A 16,401-nucleotide genomic window follows, 5' to 3' on the forward strand; every position below is an offset into this window, starting at 1 on the left:
CAAGTCCAAGTCAAGTCTCGAGTCATTGCTGTCAAAGTCTAAGTCGAGTCTCAAGTCTTCTTTAATTATTTCGAGTCGAGTCGCAAGTCATCAAATTTGGGACTCGAGTCCGAGTCAAGTCTCGAGTCAAGTGACTGGAGTCCACACCCCTGCTAATAAACCAGTCGGATGGTTTGCTGTGAGCTGGTTTTCCAGATCTCCATGGCATCCAACCGAAAAGCATCCAAACCAGCAAATAGACCTGCCTTACCATTGTGATCAACTAGAAACAAACAACTTGCCAAATAAATACGGGCATCTTGGTGTGGCATGATGAGCTGGAAGCCCATTTGCCGGCGTTAGAGTAAATGCCGTGACGTCATTAAGTTGCGCCCGCATTTGTTTATTTTGTTTTTTTTTTAAATTCTGATTTATTTTGCGCATTTCCTGATTGAAGTTAATTTTTGATTTTCTGTATGTGTATAACAAATATTTGTTTATTTTGTTTTTTTGATTTTGTGGTCAACGACTATTTGGTTGTTTGTGTTATTTTTATTGTTTCCTTTATTGAACCGGGCCAGTAAGGGTTTTTCTACCTAGGGCCGGCTGTGGATGAATAATTGACATCCACTTGTTTGTTTATATAATTAGTAATTTTCTTTTTCTTTTTTGCGTGTGCGTATGGTGTGGAGAGTTTGTTTGTTTCTAGGAGCGGCGGCCTTATTGCGTAGGAAATTGACTGTTCCCTTCTCTTCTTTGGTGGTGGTGTTTACACCGTGTGCCGTGACTGATCACTTCACTGGGGCCCGGGTGCTGTGAGCGTGAGTGTGCAGTGCGTGTGAGGGGAACGTGTCTATCTTTTGCCCGGGCATTTCTTGAGAGAGGCCGCAGCTTCTGTTCTTTTAAACCTATTTGAATGATTGGGGCATGTCCTTTTTCATGTGCCTCAGATTTTATTTTGATGAATCCTAATAAACTTTTGTATTTTTGTATTAAATACCTGTGTCTCCATTCTCCTTGTCTTTAGTAGGGAACCTGTGCGCTGGTCATATTCTCTGGGTGAAATTCCCAGGGTGGCGTAGTCGAATATCAATATATGCAGTGATTTTGCCCCTTTAGGGTATGATTTATTTTAGCTTTTGAACCCCTTTCCCTCTGTCTGCTCCGTGAGGATGCCACATTTTTGGCGTATAGTCGGTAGGGCTTACTTATTTTTTTGACTGAGTTTTGGAGACATGGGTATTAGTTTTGGTTGTGTTTGAGTGATTTATTTGTATGTATTTGTGACAAAACAGCGGTGTCATAAACTGTTTCTCTCTAACATCCCCTACCCCCTCTCTAGATATGGATGTTGAGTTGCAGGAGCTGCGGGACCTGGTGGCCCAGTTGAGGACTGAGAACGAAAGATTACAGCAGGGACAACAACCTTTAGTAAGTGCCATAAGCAATGTGCAGGGTAGTGACGCAGCACCGACTGGGCCTTCAGAGGCAGGTGCTGGCGCTGCAGCAGTTGATGGGTTTGTTTTTGTCCCTAGGGACCGGAAGTGCCCAAAGTTTAGTGGTAAATCAGGAGGAGGCATTAATGAGTGGGTCGAGGAAGCACAGGCCTGCATACGGGTCCGTTGTCTGTCCATGGCCGATAAAGCTTTTTTTCTCTTTGATCACTTAGAGGGGGAGGCTCGGGAAGAAATTAGGCATCGTCCTGATGCAGATAGGGGAGACCCTGATAAAATTATTGCGGCGCTTCGCGACCTTTATGGTTGTTCCTTGTCATATGTAGCATTACAAGAAGCTTTCTTCTCCCGTAGGCAACAGGAGGGGGAGACCTTGTTGGAGTTTTCCCTCGCCTTAATGGGCCTCCAGGAGAAGGTGAAGCAACAGTCGCCAGCCGCGATGCCAAATGCAGGGGTGTTGCTACGTGACCAGTTTGTTGAATTTGTTTTAGATCCGGCGTTGCGCCGTGAGCTTAAACAATTGGTTCGTCGTGAGCCGTCCTGTAATTTTTTGCATGTGCGTAGTGAAGCTATAAGGTGGGAAAGGGAAGGTATGTTGGGGGGTGCGAGAGCTCTGAGTCAGTCCGTTCCGTTAGCGTATGGTGTCCAATATGGAATGCAAGGGCGTTCTGGGTTAGAGGGTAGTGGCTTGGTGGCCAGACCGGAATTTGACGAGTTAAAAGAGTTGTTAAAACGCCAACAGGAAGAGTTGGGCCAGCTTACTCAAGGGCTTGCCCAGTTACAGGGTTCGTCCTTGCAAAAGCCCTCCCCTCGCAGGGGTCCTGTAATATGTAGGCGATGTCAACGTGCTGGTCACTTCGCTAGAGAATGCGATGGTGACAGAGTTTCTCCTCGCCCTTGGCTCCCTTCCACAGTAGTACCCGTATCTGGGGGGAGACAGTCCCGCCCAGCACAGCAGTCGGAAAACTAGGTCCCACCGGGCTGCGGAGCCACAGTCCGGTTGGGGTGTTGATGGGCTCTGTTTTAAATCATGTCGAAAATATGCCTCGTTTGATTTCGTCCTGTCCACATCTTGTTGCCCTCCTTGGTGGGGTTTCAGTTCCCTGTTTGGGTGGACACTGGGTCAATGGTGTCCACTATTACAGAGAGCTGTTTCCGTAGAAATTTTGCACCAGGAGGGCAAGACGAACTTAAAATGTGTCATTGGTTACAGCTGCGTGCGGCAAATGGGCTTGAGATTCCATATATTGGCTATGTAGAGTTAGGAGAAGGTGAAGCAACAGTCGCCAGCCGCGATGCCAAATGCAGGAGTGTTGCTACGTGACCAGTTTGTTGAATTCGTTTTAGATCCAGCATTGCGCCGTGAGCTTAAACAATTGGTTCGTCGTGAGCCGTCCTGTAATTTTTTGCATGTGCGTAGTGAAGCTATAAGGTGGGAAAGGGAAGGTATGTTGGGGGGTGCGAGAGCTCGGAGTCAGTCCCTTCCGTTAGCGTATGGTGTCCAATATGGAATGCAAGGGGGTTCTGGGTTAGAGGGTGTATGTTGGGGGGTGCGAGAGCTCGGAGTCAGTCCCTTCCGTTAGCGTATGGTGTCCAATATGGAATGCAAGGGCGTTCTGGGTTAGAGGGTAGTGGCTTGGTGGCCAGATCGGAATTTGACGAGTTAAGAGATGTTAAAACGCCAACAGGAACAGTTGGGCCAGCTTACTCAAGGGCTTGCCCAGTTACAGGGTTCGTCCTTGCAAAAGCCCTCCCCTCGCAGGGGTCCTGTAATATGTAGGCGATGTCAACGTGCTGGTCACTTCGCTAGAGAATGCGATGGTGACAGAGTTTCTCCTCGCCCTTGGCCCCCTTCCACAGTAGTACCCGTATCTGGGGGGAGACAGTCCCGCCCAGCACAGCAGTCGGAAAACTAGGTCCCACTGGGCTGCGGAGCCACAGTCCGGTTGGGGTGTTGATGGGCTCTGTTTTAAATCATGTCGAAAATATGCCTCGTTTGATTTCGTCCTGTCCACATCTTGTTGCCCTCCTTGGTGGGGTTTCAGTTCCCTGTTTGGTGGACATTGGGTCAATGGTGTCCACTATTACAGAGAGCTGTTTCCGTAGAAATTTTGCACCAGGAGGGCAAGACGAACTTAAAATGTGTCATTGGTTACAGCTGCGTGCGGCAAATGGGCTTGAGATTCCATATATTGGCTATGTAGAGTTAGACATTGAGCCCACGGAGCGCAATATGTCGAATTATAGCTCCATGAAGCTGGAGTTTAGCGCTCAAGTGGGCCATGACCGAGAAATTCAGGGAGTATATGTTGGGACAGAAATGTGTAGTTTATACTGACAACAACCCCCTGAGTCACCTGAATTCGGCCAAGCTTGGTGCTACCGAGCAGCGTTGGGCCACACAACTTGCCTCGTTTGACTTTGAGGTGAAGTATAGGTCTGGACGGAGTAATCGTAATGCTGACGCCCTTTCAAGACAGGGTCCTCCTGTTTGTCAGGATTTAGATCACGTGCTTCCTGGGACGTCCTGGGTTGTTTTGAGACTGCTGCTCAAATTATTATACTCGTTACTTTACATGGTTTGAGTTTTTTTTGTTTGTTTCCTATTAAGATTCTTTTTTTTTTTTTTGGTTCTTTTTTTTTTTTTTTTTTTTTCATAATTTTGTAATTGTTTGTTTAAATCCTGATTTATTTAATTTTGATTTGATTGTTGATTTGTGAATTGTGTATAATACATATTTGGTTTTGTTTTTTTTAATTCTGATTTATTTTGCGCATTTCCTAATTGAAGTTAATTGTTTTGATTTTCTGTATGTGTATAACAAATATATTTGTTTATTTTGTTTTTTTGATTTTGTGGTCAATGACTATTTGGTTGTTTGTGTTATTATTTTTATTGTTAGTTGTTTCCTTTATTGAACCGGGCCAGTAAGGGTTTTTCTACCAAGGGCCGGCTGTGGATGAATAATTGACATCCACTTGTTTGTTTATATAATTAGTAATTTTCTTTTTTGCGTGTGCGTATGGTGTGGAGAGTTTGTTTGTTTCTAGGAGCGGCGGCCTTATTGCGTAGGAAATTGACTGTTCCCTTCTCTTCTTTGGTGGTGGTGTTTACACCGTGTGCCGTGACTGATCACTTCACTGGGGCCCGGGTGCTGTGAGCGTGAGTGTGCAGTGCGTGTGAGGGGAACGTGTCTATCTTTTGCCCGGGTATTTATTGAGAGGCCGCAGCTTCTGTTCTTTTAAACCTATTTGAATGATTGGGGCTTGTCCTTTTTCATGTGCCTCAGATTTTATTTTGATGAATCATAATAAACTTTTGTATTTTTGTATTAAATACCTGTGTCTCCATTCTCCTTGTCTTTAGTAGGGAACCTGTGCGCTGGTCATATTCTCTGGGTGAAATTCCCAGGGTGGCGTAGTCGAATATCAATATATGCAGTGTTTTTGCCCCTTTAGGGTATGATTTATTTTGGCTTTTGAACCCCTTTCCCTCTGTCTGTTCCGTGAGGATGCCACATTGGCATAATGGATAATACTTTAAAAGTGTATTGTACGTTTGAAAACATTCTCCTATTAGGGCTGTACAAAACATGTTATATTAATCCAAATAAAAAATGAAAATATTTGAATATCTGAAATTATTTGCTGGCTGCCACCTTGTGGTACAATATTGGATCGTGCTGTGGAGTTAATAAAACAGATTTCGTTTATAAAATGTATTTTATTTACCTTCCTGAACAAAATCCCCCTGCCATATCTGAACAGAATTCCTATTTTATACAGTATAATACAATGTTCCTACAATTCTGAAAAAGAGAGTAAATCGGGGCACACACTTGTCTTCAATTGCAGTTGATCTTGACAACATCTTTAAACCAAGAGCCTAGATCTCAGAACACATGGGTAAGATCATTCTGATGCAGCGGTAACTGTACACGTACAATATACATATATAGGCAACTGAGCTTCAGGGGCTAAAAAGTGTAATGCGAATTTATTTTAGACGAATATTTAATGTAAACAATCTTAAAGCCATAAGCATCACTCATGCTTGTCATTAATGAAAGTGTTTCCTTAAGGTTTAATGTACCTACTATTCACTTTAATGGTCCCTGTTATCTCTACCTAATGTACAAAAAGTCATTTTTGCAGAATGACGTGTTAGAGAATGTCATATTATGAAATCTTTCACTATAAGAGTCCTGATACAGGCTTCATTACATGGAAAACAATCTGACATGACAGAAATGGCTAAATAAAAACAGAAATATATTCCAGTTCACATATTACTCGACAAATGTAAAGCATGAGCAGCATTCCTAAAGTAACTGCTATGACTAAATCCACACATTAGTGTGCATGATATACAAGAAACCACCAAAGATGAGCGGATCACATCCTTGTGTTGAAAACAGAATATTTTAAAGAATATAAAGACACTTTATTAGGTCTCTCAGTAAGGGATTAAACATATATTGAGACCGAAACAGGAGGAGAATTAATAGGAATAAAACCAAATATTTTATCTTGTGTGCAGTTTGCAGTAAAGCTAATAAATGGATCAAAATCTGTGTGGTAAACTACTCAGTTTAAATTACAGCATGTCAACACACAGATGGTACACAGACCTATGTAAACAGCACAGGTTAGGCATTAGACAGACATGCAACCACAAATACTTCACAAACATTGGTCTTTCAGCCTCACATTACAGCTTTTCTTAAGGACACTTAAGAATATACGCAAGTCACTGTCCAGATGAGAACGGACTTGTTTGTGAATGGATTGAGAGCTGAGGACTGACTTTGAATGAGTAACAATGGGTGTTTTGCAACTGTAACATGATTTGCTTTGATCATAAGCTAATCAAATCAAGTTAATATTGATTAAATATGTAAAGTTAGAGGTCTCTGATGGGCTCTAAAGGCCTTTTCAATTTTTGTTTCTCAACCAATCGCCTCGCCTAATTCCCAACTGCTATTAAGCATCATGATGAATTAGATCAAAGGTAAACATCAAAGCTCTGATAGAGGCTAACCAGCTTGAAAGGTGCACAAAGACACCATGTTGGGAATCCCAACCCTCTCTGTGTGTGAAACGAGTGAAAACAGGGTTTCTGTATGCACAGCTGAGTCCGACATCGAAAGCCCTCATACATGACAAAGACAGATGCCCTGTGAACCCCCACAGTGCGTGCAGCCATATCCATTCCAGATCCCCACAGGACTGACACTACACACCTGCAAAAACTCCACTTTTTGTCAGATAAAGACTTGACATAAAACAGGGAGACAAAAATATCGAGAATCACACTCCAAAATGCAATTACTTATTAATAAGCGGCCACATTCTTGGTCTCTACATGAGGTCAGTTTAGGGTTCAAAATTTTGGGGTCAGTAAGTTTTTTAATAAGAAATTCTGCTTAACATCATAGGAATAACTTACATTTTAAAATATATTAAAATAGAAAAGTTATTTTAAATTGTAATATTTCACTAAATTACTGTTTTTACTGTATTTTTCATCAAATAAATGCAGCTTGGTGAATATAAAAGCCTTCTTCCAAAAACATTAAAAATATTACTGAATCCAAACTTTTGAACGGGAGCGTAGTTAAACAAAAACCTGCAACTTTTTAGGGTTATGGTCTCACACACACACACAAAAAAAACAGATCACATCCTCTTTAACTTGACATACTAACCCTGATCACATGTCCGAGAGTGTTGCAATAGTGTTGGCTCTGATAAACAGAACGATCTCCATAATATACCGCAATATCCATTCTATCACTTTAATGATCATCATTAACTGCAAATCTAATCTGTGCAAAACTCCTCTTTTTGTTTAATAACCAAAGATATATGTGGCAGGATTGCTTCATTTTAGCACATTTAGAAAGACCCCATTCGGATAATCAAGATTGAGTTTAACAAAACTTCAGAGCTTTAAAAATCTCACAAAACTGGAGAAAAGGTGGTGTGTGCAGGAAGACAACAACAAAAGTTACAAAACAAAAACTCCTCTATTGTAGTCGCCCTAAAGCAGGATGACAGGACAATTCTTCAGTTCCGGCTAGTCGAGTGTGGCGGTGGAGAAAGGCTCCGCTTTTTTTTGGCCAACCCACAAGTAGTGCGTGCAGTCTGTGGAATGCAGGAACTTCACCAAGGGAAGGTCATTTCCAGTTGGGTGGGTCGATGGTGCCAGATCGTAATGCTGGTGACAACACCGTGTGTAGCTGGTAGTGAGGGGCGGTCCTGTATTTGCATTCCACGCAAAACCACACGGTCACTCCAACAAACAATCGTCAGGTTTCCTGTTGAAGAGGCACTACTGGCCCCCGTTGTAAGCGTAGTCTGCCTTGTTGTGCATGATGAGTTTGTTGTCCACAAAGTAGAAACTGTCTGATCTGGTCTCATACGGGTGCTCAATCATCAATCGAACTGCAGGAGACAAAGAAACGCCACAGCACAGCGTGTTACATGGCACTTTAACAAATGAACGCAGACATGTAATGCACTATTCTCTATCTGAGCACTGGTAAGAGGAGGAGGTCTGAAATTTGATACAAGCCTGACAGGACGAGTGAGATGTCAGACAGAGTAAGGTCAATATGGTACTAGTAAAGCAATCGGTTACTCTTTTGTGCCAAATTTCCTCTCTCACCCTTCCTCTTTTGAGGGGAAAAAAAGTTTAGTATTAATTCAACGTGGTAGTTTGTTTTCTCAGATTATAGAATAATTATAAAATTATATAAATTATAATATTACAGATAATATATTACAATTCTAAATGATGTTGTATTATAAATTGTAATTATAATTATACTGTCAACCCCTCCCGATGTACATTGCAAAAAATAATTTTCATACAGTTTATTTGTCTTTTTTTCTACAATACAAATACATTAAAAAAATTCTATATACATTTACTTGAGTAGTAAATTTATTTAAAATCTTAAATCAAATTTAGTTATAAGTTATAAAATATTTGTCAATGGGGTAAAATAAACTTTTCCCTTTGAATGACGGATTTATTAAATATCTAAACGATATTGAATATTCATTAAAGGAGTATACAGTTGAGTTTATAATTAAAACAAGACAAAATATCTGTCAGTGGGGTAGCAAAAATAAAGCCGTTGAAAAAAAATAAATGAAGAAAATATTTTTTATTTGCGCAGTGTATAATAAATAACCTGTTAAATTTAACAAAATAAAATAAAGTAAAGGTAAAACAAACAAAAAAACCCAGCATGTTTGGTTTAATAGCATAAAGAACTGTTATATTCATTAAAGGACTATATAGTTAGATCAAATAGTAACCAGAACACTCACTGAGGTCATCTGGGAGCTGAGGAAACTCGTAAATATGTTCACACGTGTTCCGGCTGTTCGGGATACAGAAGCCAAAGTCAAAGTCGAAACTCTTCAGGAGGTGGTCTTGAAAATAATGCCTCTCAATCATTCTGAAATTGGTAACAGGTCGATCGCCAACTGTGAACTCCACCCTGAGAGAGTAAGAAAGGAGAAAAGAGACATTACTCTACATAGCAATACACATGATCAAATCATGCAATAAAAACCCATTCAGATCAGTTGGTCTGTAACTAAACAAGAGCTTAATGACTTTCAAAAAAAGACAACATGACAATCAACTACATAGACTGAAGTCTGCTCATGTTTACAGCAAAACTGAAGGAATTACTGAAGCCAAATCATGATTTATTCATGATTTCTGTGGGATTTGGCTAATAACATTGCTCAAGAGTTGCAGCAGATGACTGACACAAGCTCCTTTGTTTCAAAACATAAGAGCTGGTCAACACAATTTCAGACCCTCCAAGGTTTGTTTACACAGCAGAATGCACATGGCCATGCTTATTAGAGACTTACGTGGCTCCGACTGTGCATAACTTAAGGAACGCAGGTGTGAACTGGTAACGGACGAAGCGCCCGGCACTGGTGTCAACCTCTCCGTTTTCCTCATCCTCCTCATCAAGATCTGAATGCAACAGTTTGAGACCGAATGTAAGAGTCGGGGCTATTAACTTTAACTAAAACCACACACACAAAAAAAAACATTTCATTGCTTAAAATAAAATAAACTTTAACTGAAATAAAATAAAACACACTTTTTTTTTTTAAAGTACATTTCAGCTAGTTGCCAAGACAAGTTTTCATGTTCAGTTTTCAGTTTAAGTTGAAGTACTACAATAACTAAAACGGATTCAACTAAAACATTACAACTATATATAAATATTTAAAAGAGATCAGAGATTTGAATGTGGCTCAACAGAGGCTCAGAAAGTCAAATCTTCCAAATCTATATTCACTATAGAAATTTCCATGAATACGACATTATAAAATTCCCTCATATATTCACAGTTCCATGACGGTAGGAACCTCTAAATAGATTTGATGCACTTAAAGTTGCGATGTATGCTGAACTAATCCAATCATTTCATTACATCACCATAGAAGATCGACATTCTGACTAATAATTACAACTTAAAATGGAAAAAAATTAAACATACATGGATAAATTGTTCACAATAAGACCTATAACATGCATTTACAAAATAGATTGAATTTTCATTACATGACTTGAAGTGTTTTTATCGGAATGGGTGGTCTTTCAGTTTACACTTCACATGTTAAAAGTAATTAAAGTCAGTCATGATAAAAGAACCATTGTGTGACTTCATTTATTAGTTTAACTTGAAGACAAAGAAAGGAAACATACCACAGTGTGGTGGTTTGGCAATCTCAAAAAGGACCGTTCCCGTCTCCAGGTCTCTGATTTTAAACCGTGTAAAGTCAATGTTGTAGATGTTGTCCTCTGGTTTACACAGATAGTCTGTGAAGGGAAAATACATCATGTACTTCAATTAAAGGAACATAGGGAGGAACATAGTATACACTAGTAATACCTCAATAAGAGACTGGATTAGAGTAAACGCATGCAATCGATGCACTGAGAAAGCTATGTAGCAATACTCTTATACTGCTAAACATGATGCATGACTCAAAATGCTTAATTTGCTATGTTTAAAATAGTCATGAAGACAAAGTGCCCTCTGGAAACTCATTAAAATGTGTTGCATGGATTGGGCCTGTTACTATATAAAGTAAACAAACACATTAAGTCAGTGGATGCTGTAGCTCATCATAATACATGTACGTTACATTGCGAGCATCTGAAGAGATGTGAGATGAAGTAGGTATCAGAGTGGAGTCTCAGAGCTCTTACCGCGAGTGACTGCGCGGAGTCCCAAAACTTCATCCGGAGTGATGTCTCTCCCCAGCGCCCGCAGCTCTTCCTCCGTTACAGGCCGCCGGTCCACTTGATTTCGTCGCGATTTCAGCCTTTTCGGAACACCGCCTCCGGTTTTGCGGTCTCGGGGAGCCGCCGCCGTTGAATCCGAGCCGTTAACCGCGGCGGCTGCCGTTTCATTGCGGGAGCTCTGACTGTTCATCTCTCCAAAATTTCACTTGGTAACTTGGTATAGCGGCGGAGCGCGAACTGCGTTTCTGTTGAGCTCGACGCTCGCTGAATGCAAGATGGCGTAGCGCGTCTTATAAATGAAACAATGAAAAAGAGCTCATTAAAAATACCCTCAAAGCCAGTTAGATAAAATAGCACATTTATTAAAAAGAAACCGCATCGATTTGCAGTTCCCACTTCAGAGGCCTTCTCTAAAGACAGTGTGGGTGCTAACCGTTCCAATACTATTTCACCAGTTCCCAAGTTCTCTACAGTTCTGAGGGAAGAGGGGACAGGTAGCTGAACACGACTAACATTAACAGAGAAACTACATCCCTCGTAAATGCAGCAGTTTATGTGACATGGAGCAATACACATGAGCTCTTTATGAAGGAGGACACAATGAAAGGCCTCCATGTGGTCTTTGGCTATTGTCCAAAAGTTGTGCATTTGTGCAGGACAAACTAAACACAACTGGTTTTTCAGATGACAAAACAATGAAAAACTCAACAATCATGCAATAAATCAACATATACGGTGAAAAAAAAGATTAGAGAGCACAAAATGGTAAAGCACATGAGGATGTATTCAAATTTAAGGCAACAAGGAATCAAAATTACACAATGCTGCATAAAAAAAAAAAAAAAAACACACAAACAAACAAAATGCTTATAAAACAACACCAGGCAGTGCAATAATTCACACTAGTAAGACTCATCATAAAAAAAAATCATTCAAAAGATCCTGAGGAAATAAAACAACTACTTCTGGAAAATAAAGTCTTTCAATATTTTTAAGATTCAACCCATTTCCTTTTGCTTAAATTACACAACATAAAAACCCAACTGTAAATTAACTCAACTCAATACGATCCAAGCTCTTTCTGACAAACGGTCAGTGTGTCAATGTGGCTGCAAATCAAATCACTGTCATTTCTAGACCACATCCACAACCAAAGCTATTTTCAAGGCCACTGCTCCTCTAGGCAAGATATTTAAAAACCCAGCCACCCCAATAGCAATAGCAATTACACAAACAAAAAAGAACAATATTCTAAAGAGAAAAATAACCGTATGGCACAACAAACCAAGTACCTTATATACACATGCACAGTGTAAAAGAAAACGACTTTGGCGACAATAAGCAATCCACTTTCTGCAAATCTGATAAATGAAAAAGGTGCCTCAATGTTTTTATGATTGTTTTCTATTTAAAAAAAAAATCCCAAAGAATAACAACAAACCAAGGCAAAACCTGCCCTCTCATCTGACTCCTTTGAGAAGGTAAAGGCCAAGATAAGTTTCTAAGTTCACAGAAGAGACGGGGACAAACTGACATGCAGCACTCACACGTCACACAGCACAGTGGCATGAATACTCAATTGTGGTCTGATGTTTCAGCAGTGTGAGAGGTGGTCTCTTGATAGCACACTAAATCACATTTTAAGGCAGGCTTTCTTGAACGAAAGAAAGTAGCAATTCAAAGAGCAAATAAAGAGGAAAAGAGAGGAAAAATACCAAGACAACAAATAGTATCACGGTTACAGAACATGCTGAGAAAAAGATGGATAAGGTGGAATGGAAATGTTCACTCAACTTATGCAATAACAAAAGTCCAAGCTAAACGACAGCACTGAAACTTGCCACCTTGAGTACAAAATTAACACTTCTGCATCCATACTTCACAGTATATGGCAGGCATGTATCTGTCAAATGGTTTTTCAACCAGACTACACCTTTCATTCTTCCACCACATGCATGCTGGTGGTACTGTGTGTAACACAAATCCAAGAATCTTTGGTGGTATTAAAAATGGCCTGTATGGTTAAATCAAAAGGAAACATGGCAAAATGTCATGATAAAGAGCATCCTGACTGAGCAACTATCCTTCTCTACACCAAGTAACAGGTGCTCGAGCCCTTACAATGTTAATTAAGACGCCATTACTTAGATTAACCAATAGAATGCTATCCCAGACACATCGTGTACCAGTGAGAGTGGAGAAATTAAGGGTATTTGACACTTCAGTCCAATACAATCTTGTTTCTGGGACTCAAAGGTCAGTGTATTAAAGACCCTCTTTGTTAACTCATGATCCCACCTAAACAGAAACAACTATGCGCTCTTTCAAAAGATTTTATTTTTTTAAAAAGTCCCAGTAAATGGGGAAAAAAATAATTTATATCTCCCTTGTACAGTTAGAGATTCGAAGACGTGTTGCTGTGGTCTGTAAATACACGATTAAAGAATGAGAAAGCAGGTCACCAGACAAATTTGAATATTTATGCCTTTTAAACCAAAGAAAGAAATGAAAGAAGCTGCAGGAAATGAATGATAGTAGCTCGTATGAGTGTGAGGGAAATAAAACGTGAGGTTAATCGAAACCAAGGTCTCAAATCACTTAATACAACAAAAACACTTTATGATTTGCCACTGAGATTTAGATGCTTTAACCAAATGATCAAACTGGTTCTGAAAATTCATGTACCATTCCTGCCTCCCACTAGAGGCCAAAAAACAGCAGATCAACGCCAACGCTGATCAGAAAAATTCTCCATGCCAATAACTTCCCATGAGTTGGGACACGTGATCTAGGTGTGTCTCCAGCTCTTCCTCAGCATCTCCTGCTAGACCAGACAAACCAGGTTTGTGAAGTAGTTAGTCCTGCCGCAGATGTGTGTGTAAGTGCATTCAATCAGTACCTCTCGGATCTCCTCAAACTAAAATTGGTATTAAATGTGTACGAACACAAGCACAAACACACACATAAAATGAACTCGCGCTCAAAATCCTTGTATTTTCCGGGTCACCCCTTTCAAAAACAAGCAATATCTGAAACCTCCTCGTTTCTGCATGTCTCTCGCCCAAATTTTGCTCTCTCTATCTGTTGTAACATCAGTCTATATTTCTGCCTGTCCCCATGGCTGTGCGTCCCTCGTTGCGCCCCACCCCCCACCCCTCCACAGGCTGATGTCCGTCACTTCTCCTCTCTCTCCCTCTCGTTCACTTGTTCCCCTCACAGGCGGCAGAGGCAGAAGAGGGTTGGGATGAAGACCCCGAATGCCACAAGTATAGGGAACATCAGGCTGCTGTTGTCAGTGGCGTACGGGTTGGGGGTGCGCGGCCCAGACCGAACCGGATTCTTGGGAGCGGTGGAGGCGCTCTTCTTTTCGCTTTCTCCCCCCTCTCCGTCATCCTCTTCCTCCTCCTCTTCCTCTCTCTTTTCCAGTCCAGGATGTGGCTGCAGCTTGGGCACATCTGAGAAACAAACCAAAGGCTTTTACTAGGAACAAGTGCAAAACAATTAAATAAAAACAGCAGGATTGGACTTGATCGAGGACGCAACCCAACCAATCCCAGGGGTCCCTCTTACCCTCTAGCTTGCCCTTCATCACATATAGTGCACATATCTTGGGGTTGTCATAGTAACCCTGTGGACACAAGAGATAGATAGATTAGGTTTCACTGCTTACAGTGGATGAACGCATGCAAACACATGGAGAAAATATGCAAATCGATTCTAGTGTATTCTGTGCGGCGGCTGGCCTGCAGGGTTTCTAACAGTGAATAAAAGGTTGAGGCATGCACAAGGTCAGTCCTGTGGCTCTCAGTGCCATTGGTTTTGGCTTCGAACCTCAAAAGAACCTCATAAAACCTTTTGTTTTATGCAACACTGCAGAGTTAGTGGTCAAACTATGCAGCCCAAGAACTTGCTAAACAATTCTGCCACAATTAGTCAAAGCAATGCATATCGCCAGGTGCAAAAGCGGCAAAGTGATTAATTTTAAGAATGAGATGTTTTATCCGGTGACTGACAGACAAGCTAATGCGTGTTGCATCCTCATATCCATTAAATGTCATCCTCCCTCTGGATTGCCGTCATGCTCAATGTGCACGGTTCCTCTGAGACTAATCGCCGACAGAAACCCCACAAGCCAAACACGTTTGCTGTTTACATAAGAAAAAGGAGCAGCTTTGAAATAATTAATTAAATTGCACTACTGGAACAAAAAAAAAAAAAGACGCTCCAAGGGACCACAATTACTTTTGACAGAATTCATCTTCTTGGAAATACTAAGCTTCAGTGCCTGTAACTATATAACTACATCACAATTTTAAATTAATGTTCCTTTAGCAAAAAGGAAAATAAACAACAAGTCTTATTAAATTGATTAGTGTCTGGTTTATTGAATAAAAGATGACTGCATAGCTATTGCTCAAAGAGGTATGTCCGCTTTTAGGGATTTTACTGTGCTGAAGTGGAAAGACTGCATTCTGATTTCTGATTTCAACACTGATAACAATCAGAAATGTTTCTTGAGCAAATCAGCATATTAAAATTATTTCTAAAGGATCATGTGACACTGAAGACTGACGTAATGGCTGCTTAATATATAACATTTTAAAATACATTCAATTAGAAAACACATTTTAAATTGTAATATCTCACAATATTACTGTTCTTGCTGTATTTTTGATCAAATAAATGCAGACTTGGTAAGCATTAAAAGACTTCAAAACCTTCAAATCTCAGAGACTTTTGAACGGCAGTGTAAAATGTTTAGGCATAAGGCAATAGGAAAACAGGGTAACACTTACCTTAACAAACTCTGCTGTGAGTTTCCCATTAAAAGTGGAAACTTCACCATGCACACTTAGTTTTCCTCTTTTTATTGAGAATGGCACTATTTCATCATGAGCCGTGCTGTGACCCACACGGTCAAAGATATCCAGATCCTTCACCACAACGTGGCCATTTAAGCGTACATCAAAAACCTGAGAAAAGACAAGAAAAGAAAGAAGTAGAGAGAAAGAGATGATGTCATGAGGGAAAACTATGAAATAGAGACCATGGAGTATCATGAATGATTAAACATTACCATGTTCAAATATCGACTACTAAGAGTGACTGTGTACACTGCTGCTGTGAGCAAAATTCACACCTTTTGTTGAGACTGAGCAAAGTAAACCTCAGCATATTTCATGACCAGTATGTAGTCTCCTTCTTCTCTTATAGGTATTTCATAACCAAATGTATCCTCGTTGTATCGTTCTGTCTGGTAAAGAACCTGATCCTCCGGGCTGGAGCGCAGGATAGGAAGACGGATACCGTAATCTGATGCTGGAGGAGGGCAAAAAAGTGCCAAAAGGTGAGTTTAAGTGTATATAGTACATGGCATTTGTGTTTCATAACATGCTGAGGAAATGTCAAACCAGAGCAAGGTTTTTGCCTCATTTTCATTCCAATATCTATTTATAGCCAACATAGAGCTGAGCGGAAAATTAAGTACCACATTTATAATACTGGTCGTTTTCTTGACACTGATGCAATAATGTGAAATCTGACAAAACACATGGTGCTTGATGTCTTTACAGAGCTTTAGAAAGCACTATACAGGCCCTGACATGTGCATGCTGCATTTCTAATCAGACTCAGTAAGAGACATTCATCACATTTCAAGTGTCACAGACTTCCTGA

At 40.4% G+C, this 16,401-nt stretch overlaps 2 protein-coding genes across 2 annotated transcripts in view; both read right to left on the bottom strand.

Moving 5' to 3' along the window:
• Positions 1-6,983: 6,983 nt before the first annotated feature.
• unc119b (unc-119 lipid binding chaperone B) lies at positions 6,984-11,005 on the bottom strand. Its single transcript, XM_016505701.1, has 5 exons — positions 10,690-11,005; positions 10,183-10,296; positions 9,333-9,441; positions 8,775-8,947; positions 6,984-7,880 (listed from the first exon to the last, which is right to left on the bottom strand). Exons 1-5 carry the CDS (start codon positions 10,913-10,915, stop codon positions 7,768-7,770), a joined length of 735 nt encoding a protein of 244 aa, XP_016361187.1. The 5' UTR covers positions 10,916-11,005; the 3' UTR covers positions 6,984-7,767.
• Positions 11,006-11,066: 61 nt separating this feature from the next.
• LOC107703132 (malectin-like) overlaps positions 11,067-16,401 on the bottom strand; it is a 6,704-nt gene continuing 1,369 nt past the window's right edge. The window contains exons 3-6 of the mRNA XM_016505663.1: positions 15,866-16,044; positions 15,522-15,698; positions 14,296-14,353; positions 11,067-14,180 (exon numbers count right to left, since the gene is read on the bottom strand). Coding sequence (XP_016361149.1) covers positions 13,939-14,180; positions 14,296-14,353; positions 15,522-15,698; positions 15,866-16,044 — 656 coding nt within the window. The 3' untranslated portion in view covers positions 11,067-13,938. The remainder of the gene's footprint in view (positions 14,181-14,295; positions 14,354-15,521; positions 15,699-15,865; positions 16,045-16,401) is intronic.

Source organism: Sinocyclocheilus anshuiensis, unplaced genomic scaffold (genome assembly GCF_001515605.1).
Source record: "Sinocyclocheilus anshuiensis isolate Anshui unplaced genomic scaffold, SAMN03320099.WGS_v1.1 scaffold794, whole genome shotgun sequence".
NCBI classification, from domain to species: Eukaryota; Metazoa; Chordata; class Actinopteri; order Cypriniformes; family Cyprinidae; genus Sinocyclocheilus; species Sinocyclocheilus anshuiensis.